The 17,906-nt window shown below is 55.8% G+C and overlaps 1 protein-coding gene across 1 annotated transcript in view; it reads left to right on the forward strand.

Annotated features, from left to right (window-relative positions):
* Positions 1-17,906, forward strand: part of SLC9A5 (solute carrier family 9 member A5) — a 51,464-nt gene that overhangs the window by 16,378 nt on the left and 17,180 nt on the right. Inside the window, exons 3-7 of the mRNA XM_077831076.1 lie at positions 7,603-7,766; positions 8,535-8,613; positions 12,924-13,101; positions 16,127-16,347; positions 16,583-16,785. Coding sequence (XP_077687202.1) covers positions 7,603-7,766; positions 8,535-8,613; positions 12,924-13,101; positions 16,127-16,347; positions 16,583-16,785 — 845 coding nt within the window. The remainder of the gene's footprint in view (positions 1-7,602; positions 7,767-8,534; positions 8,614-12,923; positions 13,102-16,126; positions 16,348-16,582; positions 16,786-17,906) is intronic.

A 17,906-nucleotide genomic window follows, 5' to 3' on the forward strand; every position in this document is an offset into this window, starting at 1 on the left:
CTGTTTGGGGCCATGCTGTGAATCATAACTTTCCACGTAGCTGTCTATACCCAGTCTCCCCCCAGCAGTGGTTTTCATAGCGAGTGGTTCCACGCTTTTGTAACCCTTCTGCCCGTCAGAGTTGGCAGCAATAAAGGCCGGGTTCAGTATCTAGGGGTTCCATTCCAATAACACAATGCAAAACCGGCTCGAGCCCCCACCCAGTGACCTGGGACAAATATATACCACCCCCACGGGCGCCTCTAAGAGGCAATACTTCCCCTCTCGCAAGCACAGAGTCTGAATGTAGCAAAAGCCTTTTAATAACAGAGAGAAACAATGTGGCATTATGTTAAGGAAACACCACCAACAGAATTCATAACAGAACCCATGAGCAAAAACCCACCCCAAGCAAATTTGGGCCTTTGGTTCTTGAGTCCAGCAACCCAAAAGTCACCTAAAGTCCCAAAAGTCCAACAACCCAAAAGTCTCTGTCCCTGGTCAGTGCAGCCCCAGAGTTCAAAAGTTTATCTGCAGAGTTTTACCTCCCAACCTGGGTGGAAATGGGGGGTTAAGGGGCACCTTACATGGTCTGAAGCCAATTGCCCCACCTCTGCGTGGGGCTCTGCTCTGCTCCACCAGCCATCCCACAAATCGCTCCGCTCTGACAGCCACTCCGTTCCACCAACCATCCCGTGAACTGCTCCGCAATCATAGAATCATAGAATCATAGAATTTCAGGGTTGGAAGGGACCCCTGAAGGTCATCTAGTCCAACCCCCTGCTCGAAGCAGGACCAATTCCCAGTTAAATCATCCCAGCCAGGGCTTTGTCAAGCCTGACCTTAAAAACCTCTAAGGAAGGAGATTCTACCACCTCCCTAGGTAACGCATTCCAGTGTTTCACCACCCTCATAGTGAAAAAGTTTTTCCTAATATCCAATCTAAACCTCCCCCACTGCAACTTGAGACCATTACTCCTCGTTCTGTCATCTGCTACCATTGAGAACAGTCTAGAGCCATCCTCTTTGGAACCCCCTTTCAGGTAGTTGAAAGCAGCTATCAAATCCCCCCTCATTCTTCTCTTCTGCAGGCTAAACAATCCCAGCTCCCTCAGCCTCTCCTCATAAGTCATGTGTTCTAGACCCCTAATCATTTTTGTTGCCCTTCGCTGGACTCTCTCCAATTTATCCACATCCTTCTTGTAGTGTGGGGCCCAAAACTGGACACAGTACTCCAGATGAGGCCTCACCAATGTCGAATAGAGGGGAACGATCACGTCCCTCGATCTGCTCGCTATGCCCCTACTTATACATCCCAAAATGCCATTGGCCTTCTTGGCAACAAGGGCACACTGCTGACTCATATCCAGCTTCTCATCCACTGTCACCCCTAGGTCCTTTTCCGCAGAACTGCTGCCTAGCCATTCGGCCCCTAGTCTGTAGCGGTGCATTGGATTCTTCCGTCCTAAGTGCAGGACCCTGCACTTATCTTTATTGAACCTCATCAGATTTCTGTTGGCCCAATCCTCCAATTTGTCTAGGTCCTTCTGTATCCTATCCCGCCCCTCCAGCGTATCTACCACTCCTCCCAGTTTAGTATCATCCGCAAATTTGCTGAGAGTGCAATCTACACCATCCTCCAGATCATTTATGAAGATATTGAACAAAACCGGCCCCAGGACCGACCCCTGGGGCACTCCACTTGACACCGGCTGCCAACTAGACATGGAGCCATTGATCACTACCCGTTGAGCCCGACAATCTAGCCAGTTTTCTACCCAGCTTATAGTGCATTCATCCAGCCCATACTTCCTTAACTTGCTGACAAGAATACTGTGGGAGTCCGTGTCAAAAGCTTTGCTAAAGTCAAGAAACAATACATCCACTGCTTTCCCTTCATCCACAGAACCAGTAATCTCATCATAAAAGGCGATTAGATTAGTCAGGCATGACCTTCCCTTGGTGAATCCATGCTGGCTGTTCCTGATCACTTTCCTCTCATGCAAGTGCTTCAGGATTGATTCTTTGAGGACCTGCTCCATGATTTTTCCAGGGACTGAGGTGAGGCTGACTGGCCTGTAGTTCCCAGGATCCTCCTTCTTCCCTTTTTTAAAGATTGGCACTACATTAGCCTTTTTCCAGTCATCCGGGACTTCCCCCGTTCGCCACGAGTTTTCAAAGATAATGGCCAATTAATGATAATGATAATGGCAATATAGCTTCAAGTCCCCCCACTACTTAACACAACACTCAGTGATTTCAGCTCTTAGTAATTTTAGCTCTTTAGTGATTTCAGCTCGTAGTAGAGGAGCCTCAGTGCTGGTGCACCATTGGTCCAAAGTGATTTCAGCTTAGTAGCCTGTAATTAGACTCCTATTAGAATCAAAACTAGCTCTGATATTCCACAGTGGAGAGAGGAGAAGGTGCAGTTGGCATGTAGGCCCCTCACCAGGGGGTCCATACCACCAGGCATTAATACCTGTCCCCAGCCTCTCTCCATTCACTGGGTTTTGGAACCCATGTCCCTTGCCTAGCGAGTGCTGCTTAGTTGTTGGTGAGTCCCTCCATCATAACAAAAGGCCGAGTACAGTTCCACTGTCCTTGATTGACATAATCAGAATAATAACAGTATATTCCTGCCCCAATAACAGAGAAACTGGGGCTCCTACAGCAGCCAAAGTGACCATCTAGGCGGGGTGGGTGTGCCTATGCAAATGAGATCAGCCCCTGAAGGTCTTTTCCACAACCCACCACGACTCGCCACCAGATGTCAGGGTAGAGCTCATCCTGACTCTGCTTACACTTTGATTTGACCTTTTCTGGCTATATTCTTTTGTACTTACTACACTGATAACCCCTTCTGGTGAATTCAGCTCTTTGGCTTGTTGCTTTCACAGTTTCTGCTGCCCTGCCTATCTGGAGAGCTTTTTCTAAAGTTAAATCTTCACAGAGCAGTCTCTCTCTTAACCCAGTGTCTGTAATGCCACAAATGGTTCTATCTCTGACCAGAGAATCTGTCAGCTCACCAAAGTCACAGGTTTTAGTGATGCTCCTTAATTCTGTGACATATTGCTCTCCGGTGTCATCAGTTTTTCATGCACGTATAAAATTTGTCTGTCTCAAAGGTCTCATTCCTCTTTGACATGCAATATGTGATGGGATCCCCGGGATGCAACCTGGACCCATGGAACCACTGTGCCCCATTGACACTCTAATCTGGGCTGTCTCTCACAATGCGTTGCTACTGACAAGCAGCAAACCCTTCTAGGCGCTGTTATCACTCAGCACAACCGGATGTGGAGCCCTACACCCAGCTAGATTGCATGAATGCTCCCAGAGCCACTCGTGAATCACACAGAGAAAGGCACCAGCCAATTCCTCCCCAGCTTGCACCCTCCAATTGTACCGTCTTCCACTGCTCAAGATGAGCAGTGCAAGTTTTATTAATTGGTTCACCACTTCATCAGTGGAAAGTGGATATACCTGAGCAAATTTACCAAATACTTCAGGCAACTCACTGGTAAAAATAAACAATAAAACAGATTTATTGACTACAAAAGATACATTTTAAGTGATTATAAGTGATAGGCAAAAAGTCAGTGTGGTTACCAAAAGAAAAGAAAATATAAGCACACAGTCTAAACTCTCAGACCTATTAGACTGGGCAACATCTAGATTAAGCCGTTTTTCTCACCCCACTGGATATTGCATTTCATACCTGAAACCTGGGCCAGTGTCCTCTGTTGGAGTCTTCAGTCTTTTCAGTGTCCTTGTTGCTTGCAGCATGGGGGGGGGGAAGAAAAGGCGAAGTGTGAGGCCACTGTGTTCTGTTTTATACCCTGAGTCCATGTGCTTGGAGAACACAAATCCTGGCATGTCTGGGGGGTATTGCTGAATCCCCAGGCAAGGTTGAGTGATTCCCCTGGTGTGGCCTCATGCAGGTGAGTCCTTGCATTGTAGTTCCCTTGCTGGACAGTGGCTGTTGATGGTTGTTTGACACCCGCTCGGGTGTTGGTTACTTTCCTTGCTCTTATCTCTGGGGAGCTAATATCTGCCCGATTCCCCAACTTGCAGCATGTTTTAGTGACACCCATACAACACAATCTCATAACTTTATATGCACTAATGATACACACATTTAGATAGAACAATGACTTTCAGCAGATCATAAACTTTCCCCTGATACCTCGCATGGCATACAATTGTATATAAATGAGGAATATGGGAATTGCAGGGTGCTCCCCCAAGTATAGGATATCACAAAATGCTCCTCAAATAGTGAGTATTTTACTTCATGCTTTCATCTTCCTCAAATGTAAAGTTGTTATAAATATCCAATGCTGCCTCCCCAACAACATGCAAAAAGATTGATGATTTCACTTTATCATTTTTCTCCTCTTCCCCAATTGCTGCTAAATACAATTCAAACCTCTGTTGGAATTTTTTCCCGTTGTCTGCAATGTTGCCTGGCAAGTCGTGGAGCTTGCAAGTCATCCATGTTTGGCTTTTTCCCCTTCTTAACCTAGTCAAGCTTCTACTGTGCTCACAAAATACATGCAAAGGCCTTTGCTCTGTTTGCTGCTCCGTGTGCTCCCCTTGCCTCTGCTTTTCATTTCAAGCCCAGGAGTGAACCTCAAACTGACCGCAGGCTCCTTCTCGCTCAGCACCTCTGACACTGTGAAGTGATCTGGGGGTTCATTGAACAACAAACGAGGGAATGAGAAAGGAATAAAACTGGGCAAGGGCAGGGGTGCTGCATACTCCCGGCATGGTCCTGCAGCCGGAGGCTCCATGAGGTCCGGCATGGTCCTGCAGCCGGAGGCTCCATGAGGTTCACACCTACCATTGGGGAGCCCAGGCATTTTAGTGGAGAAGTTCCTCTTATCCGACCCCTCATCCCCATGTGCCTCTGAGCCCCTGGGTGGCCACCGTCTGTGCTCTGCCCGTTACAGCCCCGCACCTGGCTGATGCATTGGCTGGCAGTCACTGCTCAGGCTGAGCCATCGTCATCCCAGAGCTAGTCCTCCCCGACTCCCTGCTACTCACCCCTTTCCCCAAGGGGCTACTCGGTGACTCTTAGAGGCTGCTGCTCCCTCAGGACAAGTCAGTGCCACTCCCTGGCCCCCAGGGCAAGGTTTTCACACATACATTCTCTCTCTTCTTCAGCCCACAACCTCCTCACGACCCCCTCCTCGGGTATCCTCCCCAGGCTGGGCGGGGGGGAAGAGATGATCTCCAGCCCTGGCCCTCCTGCTGGGAGCTGGTGGGGTCCAAGTACTGCTAGCAGTAACCCCATCTAGACTCCAGCATCTCAGCAAGTGTGGATGGGCAGACAAGGGGGGGTGGTGATGTGGAAGAGAGGGAGCCCCACAGTCAAGGGTAGCTCCAAGCAGCTCTGCCAGGGTGTTACCCTGAAATTTAGGCTCTGGGGTGCCCCTAAAATAACCTCCTCAATTTGCTCTTCCTGCGGTCTGGGTCTCCAGAGTTGTTAAGGAAACACTTGAAGGACATGGCTCTAACCTTCTGACAGAGTGATTGACACAGGAGTATTCTTGTAACTAATAATCCCTAATACAATATAAAGTCCTAAATAAGACACAAATCCCTTATTGCAAGTTAAAAGAGCATCCAGACCACAACAGCGTACAGTTTAGATGATTGAAAGCGAAGCACTTTTCTACAAATGGCCAGTCTGTAACCAACCACTGACAGCAGTTCTTCAATTATATTTTAGATTTTACATAAGTAAATTTAAATTCATAACAATATCTTATGCATTCTTATTAGCGTGCGTGCCCACACACGCATTCAAAATCCTACCCTACGCTATAGTTATAACAAAATTAGCGTATTTTATAAATCCTTTGGCATCTTTCTTTAGTTGCTGCTTCTTGCTGCTGAAGCAGCTTCTCCCAACAGGGTTCTCCTCAGGATTTTAAGCTGTCACTCGCCCTTCAGGTATTAGAGGGGTAGCCGTGTTCGTCTGTATGCCACCGGACTCCTCACTGACTCTCTCTTCACAACTGTGTAGCTGCTGTTAGTGTTGCAAAGTCACTCTCCCTCAGCTCCGTTTCGCCGTTCGTAGTTGTTGCCCCTTGGTTCAAACGGTCTTGGCGGCTTCTCTCGCTCTGTTACAAAATTTCTTCAGCGGCTCCTTTGACTCCTTTGCCCGCTCTCCACTCTCTCTTTCCCAGCAGCTGCTCTTCTAACTCCTTTCCAGCAGTTCTTCTTGCTGGCTCCCCACTGTCAGTCTGTCTTCTCCCGACCGCTCTCCTCCCCGGCGCCTGACTCACTGGCTGCCTGTCAGCACAGTGCTGTGGACCTGTGGGATCAGTCGACACTACGCACGGCTCATGCGGCGCCTCAAGGTCTCGGACACCATCCAATGGTCCAGGGACATCTACATCAAACACATCACCAGCCATCGACAGTACAAGGAGGTGTGAGCCGGAACGACATCGTGCATCCACTGTGGGAAAGGGACTGAGAGACTTTTTCCATTGGACCGTATGAACTGGAACCATAAACTCACTGAACATTAAATCCCACCAAATGAGGGTAGATCCATCCCCATCATCGTATCCACTCATTATACTCCACACCAGAACATAGCCATTATATGGACAACATACACCCCATATCTCAATGTCTGTGCTTTGACCCATTAACCTTTTACCCCCAGTCAGGGAGATTGCAGATTATGTATTCCTTACACCACCTGTTCTTAAACCGAATTTCGCACCCCTTGATAATCTGTACCTTATTCCCTGATAACCAGAAACTTCTATGCTTAAACTCTGTACTGATTTCTTTTTACTTCAACATTATCTTAATACAATTTATACTGTTCTAACCCACATCACCTCATCTTCAGCTACCGGAAGAAGCAGCCCCACACCGGCCCATGTCAGTTCAGGCTGAGGCTGCTTGACCTTTCTGTCCCCCATTTCATTCTGCACAGGCTCACTGTTGCTGTTGACTTCAGAGTTATGATTCTGCCGATCCACTCACCTACTGGGCCTTTTGCCAGGGCACCATCTTAGCACTCTTGGGCAGTCTGCCAATTAACTGCACTTTTCACCTTATGTTAGTACTGAGCGTACTCAAGATCTGCAGATTTCCTCTTGGAGTGGCCTTGGTCCTGCTTATTCAGAACAGAGACCAAGCAGACAAAATGTAGGCTGGAGAATTTTTCTAGGAACAGGGTGGGTCCCTTCTGAGCCCTCTGGCAGAGCTGCTGCCGACAGCAGGGGTCCCGCATTGTGCCCTGGCTGCCGTGATATGCAGAGACAGACACGTGGTATCTCCTGCCCACTCCATGGTCACCACGGAGCAGACCCGAGGCTGGTTGTTTATCAGGGCCTGCCAGGCTGGCCTTGCTCTGTGTGCCGTGGTAGTAGCCTCCCCAGTGCAGGCACTTGCCCCAGCTCTGTGCAGCGCCCCGTGGGCTCCCTCCTTTGCCTCTCTCACTCCCTGGTGGGTCTGGCTGAGCCCTTAAGGCGTGGAGCCTCGTCCACTTCCCCTTGGCGGTGTGAGGCGGGTGCTGCTGGAGATACAGGAGGCTGAGGCCCAGTCCATGCCCCCTCCCGCGGTGTGCTGAGCGGTGTGCTTCTGTCCTGGCAGACAAGGGCGTGGAAGCTGGCCTGATGGACTTCCTGCTCTTCGGCAGCCTCATCTCAGCTGTGGACCCTGTGGCCGTGCTGGCCGTCTTCGAGGAAGTCCACATCAACGAGACCCTCTTCATCATCGTGTTCGGGGAGTCCCTGCTGAACGACGCCGTCACCGTGGTGAGCACCGCCCAGGGCTCGGTGCTTGGGGCGGGGGGAGAGGTGGGTCTTGCTCTCTCTGGCTGCAGGCCTGAGACATCTGCGCTGCAGCTGGCAGCTAGCGGGAGCTTCTCCTCTAGTCCTAGAGCTACTGGTTGGTGCAGAAAGTCCCTGGCCCCAAGGTCCAGAAAGGACATGCTCCCCCACTCTCTGTGGTCTCTGCCGTCTGTGTGTCCCAAGCCCATTCCTTTGTGGGACTTCCTGTCTTCCAGGGCATAGGACTGCACCCAGCTCGGGGGTTTGCCATCTGCCTGATAGACCTGCCCTACCGTGGGGAGGGAGCAAGGGAGCCTCCAAAGTGCCTGGAGATAGGATACAGTAGGAGCAGGGCCAGCCGGTCACCCGAACAATGTGGCTTCATAGCTGGGTCAAGAGACAAGCTAAAGGCGTTTGCACCGCCCCCGGTACTTCACGGTGTGTGCTCAGGAGAGCCCAGCACAGGACTAGCTGGGCAGTCTCCCCTGGCAGACCCAGAGTGGGTGGAGGCAGGAGACCTACACTCCCACTCTGGCCCTTCACCCGGGAAGCCCGGCACTTGGAGAGCATAGTGTCTGCAGCCTCGCTGCTTCTCACCCGCCCAAGAGGTAGGGTCTGCAGGGCCAGGTATCCCATTCCCAAAAGGAGAAACACATCCTCACATTGCCCAGGATAGCGCAGGCTAATGTCAAGAAGGGGCTATTGGTCCATTGGGCCCAGGTGTTGGGCTAACCCTGTTGCTTTGTCTTGCAGGTGCTGTACAAAGTGTTTAACTCCTTTGTGGAGATGGGCCCTGCACATGTCCAGGCCACAGACTACCTGAAGGGTGTCGGTGAGTATGTCTCCAGCCCCTCTCTCTGTTAGCCATGCTGTCCCCGGGCCTGCTCTTTCTCTGCTGGAAGGTGTGTAGAGCAGGCATGGCTGCCAGCTTCCCCTGCTGGGGAGACAGGACTGGCTGGCAAGTGCAAGCAAGTGTCCTCCATACAGCCCTGGGCCAGTGACAGGAGGGCAGCTGCTTTGACAGCATGCGTCACGTCCCCAGGACAGGCAGGCCGGTGAGCTGGGCAGATGCCATGCCATTGGAAGGGACTGCGGTGGACTGGTTTCCCAGGGGAGGGGCTGGAAGTCCCATCGCTTGGGATGTGCAAACTGGACGGGACCATCTGCTCTGAGCAGCCATGGCCGGCTGGCAGAGACAGGAGAGGTGTGACCCAAGAGCTCTCTCCCAGCTTTCGTGGCCGTAAGCCAGAAACGGGGTGAGTCGAGTGAGTCTAAATGGAGGCTGTGGAAGCGGATCTCAGGTGCCATTGCCAGCTCCATGGGAGACTGCCAGGGTGCAGTCTGCTAACTGTTCGCTTTGTGCTTAGACCTGGCCAGATGTTAGTGCTGGCTGGCTGTGTCTGACAGCACCCCGATGTGCAGGCCGCTTGCCCCATGGGCAGCCCCGCCCCTGAGGAGGTCTGTGACAACAGCCAGACAGAGACAGACAGGGGATAGGGACCAAAAGCCCAGGAAACTTCCTAACGGTCAGGGTGGTTAAGCACTGGAATAAATTACCTCGGGAGGTTGTGGAATCTCCATCATTGGGGATTTTTAAGAGCACGTTGGACAAACACCTGTCAGGGATGGTCTAGATAATACTTAGTCCTGCCATGAGTGCAGGGGACTGGACTACATGACCTCTCGAGGTCCCTTCCAGTTCTTTGATTCTATGATTTTATACAAGCCCAACGCATCTTAACCAGGCTTGCATGGCTAAGGGCTCTGGTCAGGAAATGAGACGTCTGAGGTTACGAGGCCAGTCCCAACCCACCCCTGAGCATCTGGCTGCGAGGGGCCAGCTTGTAGCATGTGCCCATGTCCCGTTTCACAGATCATACAGCAGCAAACATTAGCCTCTGGTCTCCAGCCATAGGTGGAGGCTTGTTTTGATTGGTTGGTGTGACGGGTTGGACTCCCCTTCTGGGATGCCACTTGATGTGCTAGGGTTTAACTGAACCTCCCCTGCTCAATCAGCCTGGGTTCCCTCTCACTGCTTTGCTAAATTAGGCTCTCCGGCCTCTTGCAGCAGACACACAGGTAGGGCCATACCCCGCTGCAGAGGCAGACTGAAGTCAGCTCTGTGTGAGAGGGCTCCCCCAGCACTCACGTGCCCACCCCTTTTGGGAGACAAACCCCAAATACTACTGTCTTGCACTGTATAGAAATATTTGTACAGCACAAGCTCATAAAATTTGCCCTTTTCCACAAAGTGAAGAGAGCTGTGGATGCCTTCTTGCCCCCCCCATTAGAAATTACAGGAATTGGGTTACATTATAAACAAGAAATAAGTTTATTAACTACAAAAGGTGATTTTTAAGTGAATATAAGAGATAACAGAAAGAACCAAGCAGATTACTGACCAAATAAAGCAAAATACGCAAGCTAAGCTCAATATACTTAAGGAACAGGTTACAAAATGTACATTCTCACCCTAAATGTTATTTTAGGCAGGTTGCAAAGTTTCTTTGGTTCAGAGTTCCAGTTATATTCCTTTTCAGACTGGACCTCTTGCCTTCCCTTCAGGTAGCTTTAGCCGTCTTTCTTCTTGGGCAGTCAGGCCATGCAGAGGAGGAGTCCCTTTTGCCTTCCTCCCCACCCTTAAATAGGATTTACATAAGGCGGGAATCCTTTGTTTCCCAAACTTGACCTCCCTCCCCTTCCGGTGGAAAGTTACAAGAAGTCCCAGGTAATGTTTAGTATCAGGTGACAAGATCACCTGACTCTGTAGGATCACAGCATTCACAAGTCAGTGACAGTACAGAGCATCGGCAGGAAGGCCGAGCTTTTCACAGTCCATTGTCCTCGCTGATGAGCCATCTGCCCTGTCTGGCTTTTCCATTGTGGTACCTGAATTGTTGGCAATGAGCGTCACCCAAAGTGGCATAGTTGAAATACAGATACGTAGTCAATATTCCTAACTTCAGATACAGAAATGATACAGGCGTGCATATTGGATAATCACATTCAGTAAATCATAACCTTTCCAATGATATCTTACAAGACCCATCTTGCATAAAGTACATCTCAGTTATGTCATATTCATATCATAAGCATATTTTCACAAAGAATATGGAGTGAAACATCAGAGTTGGATATTTACAAAGGCTAATAAAAGGCGCCCCGTTCAGTCTCTAGCTGCCTTTTACAGTCTGTTAAACAATTAATAGCTTAGCACCTTGGGATATATCTGGGTGTGTGACCCTATGCAGCACCGACCCCCTTGGTCCTCACCGATTCCCTGACCAATCCTGTAATTCTTGGGGAATTTATTTATAGATTCAATTCCATTGATTTTTGCTGTCCCTAAACGTTCAGTTTGCCCCCGTGTGCTGTCTGTGTAGCTGCCCGGGGGGCAAGCAGGAGATTTGGCCACTAGGGGATGGAGTGGGGATGGAGGCTGCAGTGGGTGGCCCCCAGGAAAAACACAGGAGAAGGTTTTGCTTTTTGTTCCCCGGGGCCTGGTGGCTGCCTTTGATCCTGGGGAAGGGCCGCAGCCCCCCCCGCCCCGTTTTGAATCAGGAGGTGAACGCCTCACTCCCAGTGGACTGTCCAATATCTCTCACTCTGCCACGCCCGGCAGTGCCGGGACGTTCCCAGAGGGGCTCCTTTGTCTCGGCTGGAGGCCTCCTCAGCAGACGCTGCCGCGCCTCAGGACTGTGTCCCTTGAGGAGGCCCACGCCTCGGTCTCTGGCCTGAGAGAGGGCTGCTCCCTGCTCCCCATTTCACGACGCTGCGTGCACCGGCTTTCCATATCTGTGCAGGGCCGGCACGCCGCGGGGCACGCACGGCTCCGAGTGGGAGAGAGTCGGAGGCACAGGTGCTGACTTTTAGTTTTTCCTGGGGGTGCTCCATCCCCAGCCCACCCCGAGGCCCCCGCCCTCGCTCCGCCTCTTCCTGCCCCTGCTCCACCCCTCCCCCAAGGCCCCGCCCCTACTCTGCCTCTTCCTGCCCCTGCTCCCCCCGACTCCGCCCTCGCTCCGCCTCTTCCTGCCCCTGCTCCACCCCCTCCCCCAAGGCCCCGCCCCTACTCTGCCTCTTCCTGCCCCTGCTCCTCCCCCAGACTCCGCCCTCGCTCCGCCTCTTCCTGTCTCTGCCCCGCCCCCTCTCCTGAGGCCCTGCCCCTGCCCCGCCTCTTCCTGCCTCTGCTCCTCCCCCAAGGCTCCGCCCTTGCTCCGCCTCTTCCTGCTCCGCCCCCTCTCCTGAGGCCTTGCCCTCACTCCGCCTCTTCCTGCCCCTGCTCCGCCCCCTCCCCCAAAGCTCTGCCCCTGCTCCGCCCCCCAGGCTCCACCCTTGCTCTGCCTCTTCTTGCCCCTGCTCCTCCCCTCCCCCAAGGCCTAGCCCCTGCCCAGCCTCTTCCTGCCCCTGCTCCTCTCCCAAGGCCCTGCCCCTGCTCTGCCTCTTCCTGCCCCTGCTTCTCCCCCAAGGCCCCCTCTCTTGCTCTGACTCTTGCTGCCCCTGCTCTGCCCCTCCCCCAAGGCCTAGCCCCTGCCCAGCCTCTTCCTGCCCCTGCTCCTCTCCCAAGGCCCCCTCCCTCACTCTGCCTCTTTCTGCCCCTGCTCTGCCCCTCCCCCAAGGCCCTGCCCCTGCCCCGCCTCTTCCTGCCCTTGCTTCTCTCCCAAGGCCCCCTCCCTCGCTCTGCCTTTTCCTGCCTCTGCCCCGCCCCCTCTCCCGAGGCTCCTGCCCTCGCTCCACCTCTTCCTGCCCCGCCCCCTCTCCCAAGGCCCCGCCCCCTCTCCCCAGGCCCCGCCCTCGCTCCGCCTCTGTCACTGCATTTTTAACGGGCTCTGCGCCGCTGGGACGGGATTTCCTCCGAAGGGCGTTTATTTGTCAGTGGGGAAGAAAGAGCCGCTCCCCGTGCCGCGCGACCCAGCTGCGGGGTGAGCCGGGTTCGCCGCTTTTGGGGCGCAGCCGTCCCCGGGAGAGGTCTCTCCAGAGGCAGGCCCAGCCGGCAGGTCCCCAGCAGCGGGAGAGAGGCTGCCTCTGGTGGTAGATACAAGCTGCCTTCTGCAGGGCTCACGGCTGCCAAGCACACTGCCGCCTAGAGCCCAGGCTGCAGCCGGCACGACTCGCTCCGTGGGGATCTGCTCTTGTGCCCCCCAGCTTCCTTCTTCGTGGTGAGCCTCGGGGGTGCCGCCGTGGGGCTGCTCTTCGCCTTCCTGCTGGCCCTGATCACCAGGTTCACCAAGCGCGTGCGCATCATCGAGCCGCTCTTCGTCTTCCTGCTGGCGTACATGGCGTACCTCGCCGCCGAGATGGTCTCGCTCTCCTCCATCCTCGCGTGAGTACCCCACACTTCGCACATCCAGCCCCCGCAGGGCTCTTCCCTGGGTGAGGGCCGGCCCCCCCCGGCCGGTGCGGGAGGGATGCTGGGCCCTGTGCGATTGGCGTGGGGCATCCTTGTGGGAGCAGGTTCCCCGCAGCCCCCGCCCTCCCGGTCACGCTGCTCCTCGATCCCCACCCGCGGCCCTCCGCCCTCCCGGTCACGCTGCTCCTCGATCCCCACCCGCGGCCCTCCGCCCTCCCGGTCACGCTGCTCCTCGATCCCCACCCGCGGCCCTCCGCCCTCCCAGTCACGCTGCTCCTCGATCCCCACCCGCGGCCCTCCGCCCTCCCGGTCACGCTGCTCCTCGATCCCCACCCGCGGCCCTCCGCCCTCCCAGTCACGCTGCTCCTCGATCCCCACCCGCGGCCCCCCGCCCTCCTGTTCACACTGCTCCTCGATCCCCACCCGCAGCCCAGACCCCAGTGATCTTTCCTCCCCCGCCACGACCTGCAGCCTCTGAGCTCTCAGTCTCAGGTTTCCTGTGAAGAGCAGGGCAGATGTCTGTACGAGTGCTATGAATATCCTGCATCTCTGTTGATTGTTGGAGTGTGCCCGGCTCTCTGTAGCACCAAGGGTTAATTCCATCCTGTGCGACCCGCTCAGCCAGGCTCTGATCCCGTCACCCAATAGACGGGTTAATTGCTTGTAAGGGGATCTCCAGGGCTTGCACCCCACCAAGGTTCTTCGCTCATTCCAGGAGCTGATCTCCACCACTCTCTAGCTTTCCCCTCCGTCGCTGACTCTCCAGGCCCTGGCTGCTCTGCCACCTGAGCTCTCCCGGGGGGAGACCCTGCCTATAGCCATGGCCCTGAAAACCTTGAGCTCAGCTCGCTGTAGTTCTGACACACTAACCAGTGGGAGAGAAGAAACTTCAGCCCCATCCCATCACCACAAAACCTCCCGGCTCCCACCAGTGAGGCCCCTGAGATTGTAAATGGACCAGTCAGTGGCTAGGAAATATTCACTCTGGTTGAATTCCAGATGGCGCCTCTCCCCACACCCCAGCATGTACGGAAAGGGGCAGCAACAACTGCTCTGCATGGACCCCCCACCCCATAGGTGGCTGGAGTTCAGTCCTTGCTGTCGGCCTTGCCTGAGACAGCAACACCCTGAACCCGGAGGAGACACTGGGACTCCCAGGCTCCCTTTGCATTCAGTGTCTCCACCTTTCTCCCCACATGCTCCGTCTGAGATACCCCGACCCCAGGCGAGTCGTTGGGGTGAGCTGGGAAGTCAGGCCCTTTCCTAGGAACTGAGTTGGGGGTAGAACCAGAACCCGGTGCCCCAGGAGCTGCTGTTACCCATGGGCTGCAAAGCTGGTGGCCTGGAGCCGGGCATTGGATTGCATACATTATTACTGAGATCTCCTGGTCACTGGGTGGGGTTCTGAGGCCAGACTGGTTTGATTTTGTATGTTCCGCCACTAGATTCCTGTCACTCGGGAAAGGGCCTTTCCCAGGGACTCTCTGTCCCGGGGACTTGGCCGAAGGAGCAGAAATGGCAGCATTGGGACAGAGCTTCGCCCCCCATAGTGGCAGGCTCCCTGCTCCCGCTCTGGGATCCTTTTAGCGGCCCCCCAGCGGGAAAGAGGAGAGGCTGCGGGGGAGGGACGTCAGGGCAAGGGCAGACAGTGGGGGCCAGCCCGGAGCTGCTTAGAGGTGCTGACGCGGTTCCCGTGTCCTGGTAAATTGCCCGGAGTGCTGCCCCAGGAGAGCTCCGTCCCTGGGCGGATCGACCCTCCGGTGGTGTTTCGACGAGCTACCCAAGGCGGTAACAGTTGCAGCGCAGAGATAACTGGCGTCAGGGCTCGCTCGGGGACGTTGTTCTGCGCCCGGATTGACCAGCTCAGACCAAACGGAACTGCCCTGGACCCAGAGACTTGCCTGTCGGAGGCACTGCCCAGGGGTGCTGCCGTCCGCGAGGGGTCCGTGTACGGTGCTCTCTTGCCCCCTTCTGCCATGGCCTGTTGCCCCAGCCCATGTCAGGTAACATCCCGGAGCCAAGTGCCCCAGGGGACTGAGCTGGATGCTTCCCTCTCACTTTGTTCAGTCGCTGGCCGCGAGCAGTAACTCCAGGGCCATGCATGGGAAGAACCACGTAAGGGCCGTGGCGGGTACAGCAGCCTCAGCCCCGCAGAGCCTGGAGAAAGCTGCGGCTGAAGGAGGAAGAGCCGTTTGTGGCTGCCACTGATGTGCTGCTCTAAGCAGGAGTGCTGGCCTTTCCGGGGCTAGGAGGGGCTCTCCCCATGGCAGGGCAGGGGAAGGCAGGCAGTGCTCCTGGGGAAACAGGGGGGCTTTAGGAAGAAGCCAGTTCTGCCCAGCCTGGCTTTAGGGCCTGAGACTGGAGCTCCAGCAGCTGGGGGCAGGCAGAGGGTGGTGTCGGGTGAGGCTGACTCTGTCCATTCTCAGAGCCCAGAGAGCAGAGCTGCTGTGGTAGCTGGCGCGCCTGGCGCATGGTATGTGGAGAACTACGGGCAGTTTGCGAACCCAGGCGTGCTGGTGGGCTCTTGCTGTCCTACTCTGTGGGCGTGGGCCTCTGAGCTCTGCACTGGGCGCCTGGCGAGTCGCTGACGCTGTCAGTGACACACTGCAGGTGCTGTATGCCCTGTCTCTAGATCCCATGGCCGGGCCTGTGTCTGCCAGGGCACGGAGGCAGCCACACGATGCCAGACGGCAGCACCTTGGAGCTGGACATGAGACGGGTGTGACTGTTGCATGGCACAGGGCTCTGTGGGCCGCCACGTGGGGCAGGAGCACCGCCTGCGTGATGGCTGGGGCCGCCCAGTGGGGAAAGGCTGGTCCCCGTGCTGCACATGCAGACTCGGCCCCTCTAGTCAGCTGAGTGAGAGCAGCGGGTGGGGGACCCAGGAGAGGTGGGTCCCACTGTGGTGAGCGTACAGGGCCCCTGGCACTCGCCTGCCAGTGCAAAGGGAGCGGGGTGGCCCTGTCTGTGTCTATCCCAAGCTCTTGCCGCCCTCCAGGGTCACCTTCTGTGGGATCTGCTGTAAGAAATATGTGGAAGCCAACATCTCCCGGAAGTCTCGCACCACTGTCAAGTACACCATGAAAACGCTGGCCAGCAGCTCCGAGACCGTCATCTTCATGTTCCTGGGCATCTCCGCCGTGGACACCTCCAAGTGGGCGTGGGACACGGCGCTGGTGCTGGGCACCTTGCTCTTCATCCTGCTCTTCCGGGCCGTGGGTCAGTCACTCTCCTGTCCTGTGCTGTCTGCAGCTCTCAGGCCCTCGCTGGGGGCTGTCAGCTCCCTGGGATGTGCAGAGCCCCCTCCTGGCTCGTGGGGCAATCTGCCGGGTGGGACTCGGGGGAGCTTGCAGAGGGTTTGTAAGAGCCCTGCCCTTGGCTGCATCCTGCAGAGCACGCACCCAGGCCAGGCCACTTCTCCTGCGGCCACCCCTCATCTGCATCTCTCCCCCAGGTGTCATCCTCCAGACCTGGGTGCTCAACTGCTTCCGCCTCACCCCGCTGGACCGCATCGACCAGGTGGTGATGTCGTACGGGGGCCTGCGGGGGGCCGTCGCCTTTGCCCTGGTCATCCTGCTGGACGGAGCAAAGGTTCGAGCCAAGGACTACTTCGTGGCAACGACCATCGTGGTGGTCTTCTTCACCGTCCTTGTGCAGGTCGGCATGGCAGGGCCCGGCTGTCCTCAGACCTCAGGCTGGTTCTGTGCCGGAGAGCAGGGCTAGCTGTGGTGCTCCTGCCCGGCTGCAGGGGGCTGGCATTGGAGGCAGGTCGTGGGGCGGTACAAGGCCTGGGGTGGAGGAGGCTGGAGGTAGCACTCCAGGACTCCAATCCTCTGGGGCAGCAGGACTGGAGCAGGGGGGTGCTGGGATATGGGGCAGACAGCCCTGCCCCCTCGGGGGCATCGCAGGGCCCATAGCAATTCTCTGTGTGGGGCAGCTCCTTCTCCCGCTTCGACAAAACATGCCTTAGAGAGAGGGGCTGGGAGATCCCCTCCTGCCTGGCTCCTGCCTGCTCTGCTTGGCACCTGCCAGCTCACCCCGCTGGTCCCGGCACGCAGGCTGGGCACACGCACTAGCCTTGGTGCGCAGAGCCAGGAGGCAGCAGGAGAGGGAGCAAAAGGCATTCAGCTGCTAAAAGGGGAGCTGCCTGGCTGTGCCTGCCCCCCTCCTCCCTGTGTTCCCCACCCCTCGCTCTGCTGCTGATGCCTGTCACTTCCACTGAGTTCAGCCTAAGGAGAAGCTGCTCCAAGTTTTCTAGGTAGGGTCGCCAACCCAGTATTATTATAATCATCAGGAATAAGAAGCAGGACTCACCTACATTCGCCAGGGGTATTTTTTGTTGCTGGGGACGTTGGCAGAGACTCTGCGACTGGGGAGGCTCCCCCCTGCAAGTGCTGACCCCCCTGCCAGACAGAGCCCCTTCCTGCCCCTGCCCCTTCAGCCCAGCTCCAGGCCACACGGCCCCGTCCACTTGCCCTGCCAGACCGAGCCTGCACAGGTGGGGCCCCGCTCGAGAGCCAGCGTCAGGAGGGGAGTGGAAAGATGCACCTGTGAGTACTGGCCCGGGCCCCCTGCTGACTCCAGCCCCCTCTGCTTTCCCAGCGCAGGCTCTGGCCCCCTGCCCAGTGTCAGTGCAGCAGAGGGTGAGTCCGTGGGGCCCTGCCGCCCACCCGGACGGCCGCTGGGCAGCGGTGCTCGCAGGGTGCCTGCAGGGTCTCCCCTTGTGCTGCGCGTGAGTACTAGTGCGTGGCCCTCGCTCTCCGGCCGCTCAGGCCTGC

This window comes from Eretmochelys imbricata, chromosome 12 (genome assembly GCF_965152235.1).
Source record: "Eretmochelys imbricata isolate rEreImb1 chromosome 12, rEreImb1.hap1, whole genome shotgun sequence".
Lineage (NCBI taxonomy): Eukaryota > Metazoa > Chordata > Testudines > Cheloniidae > Eretmochelys > Eretmochelys imbricata.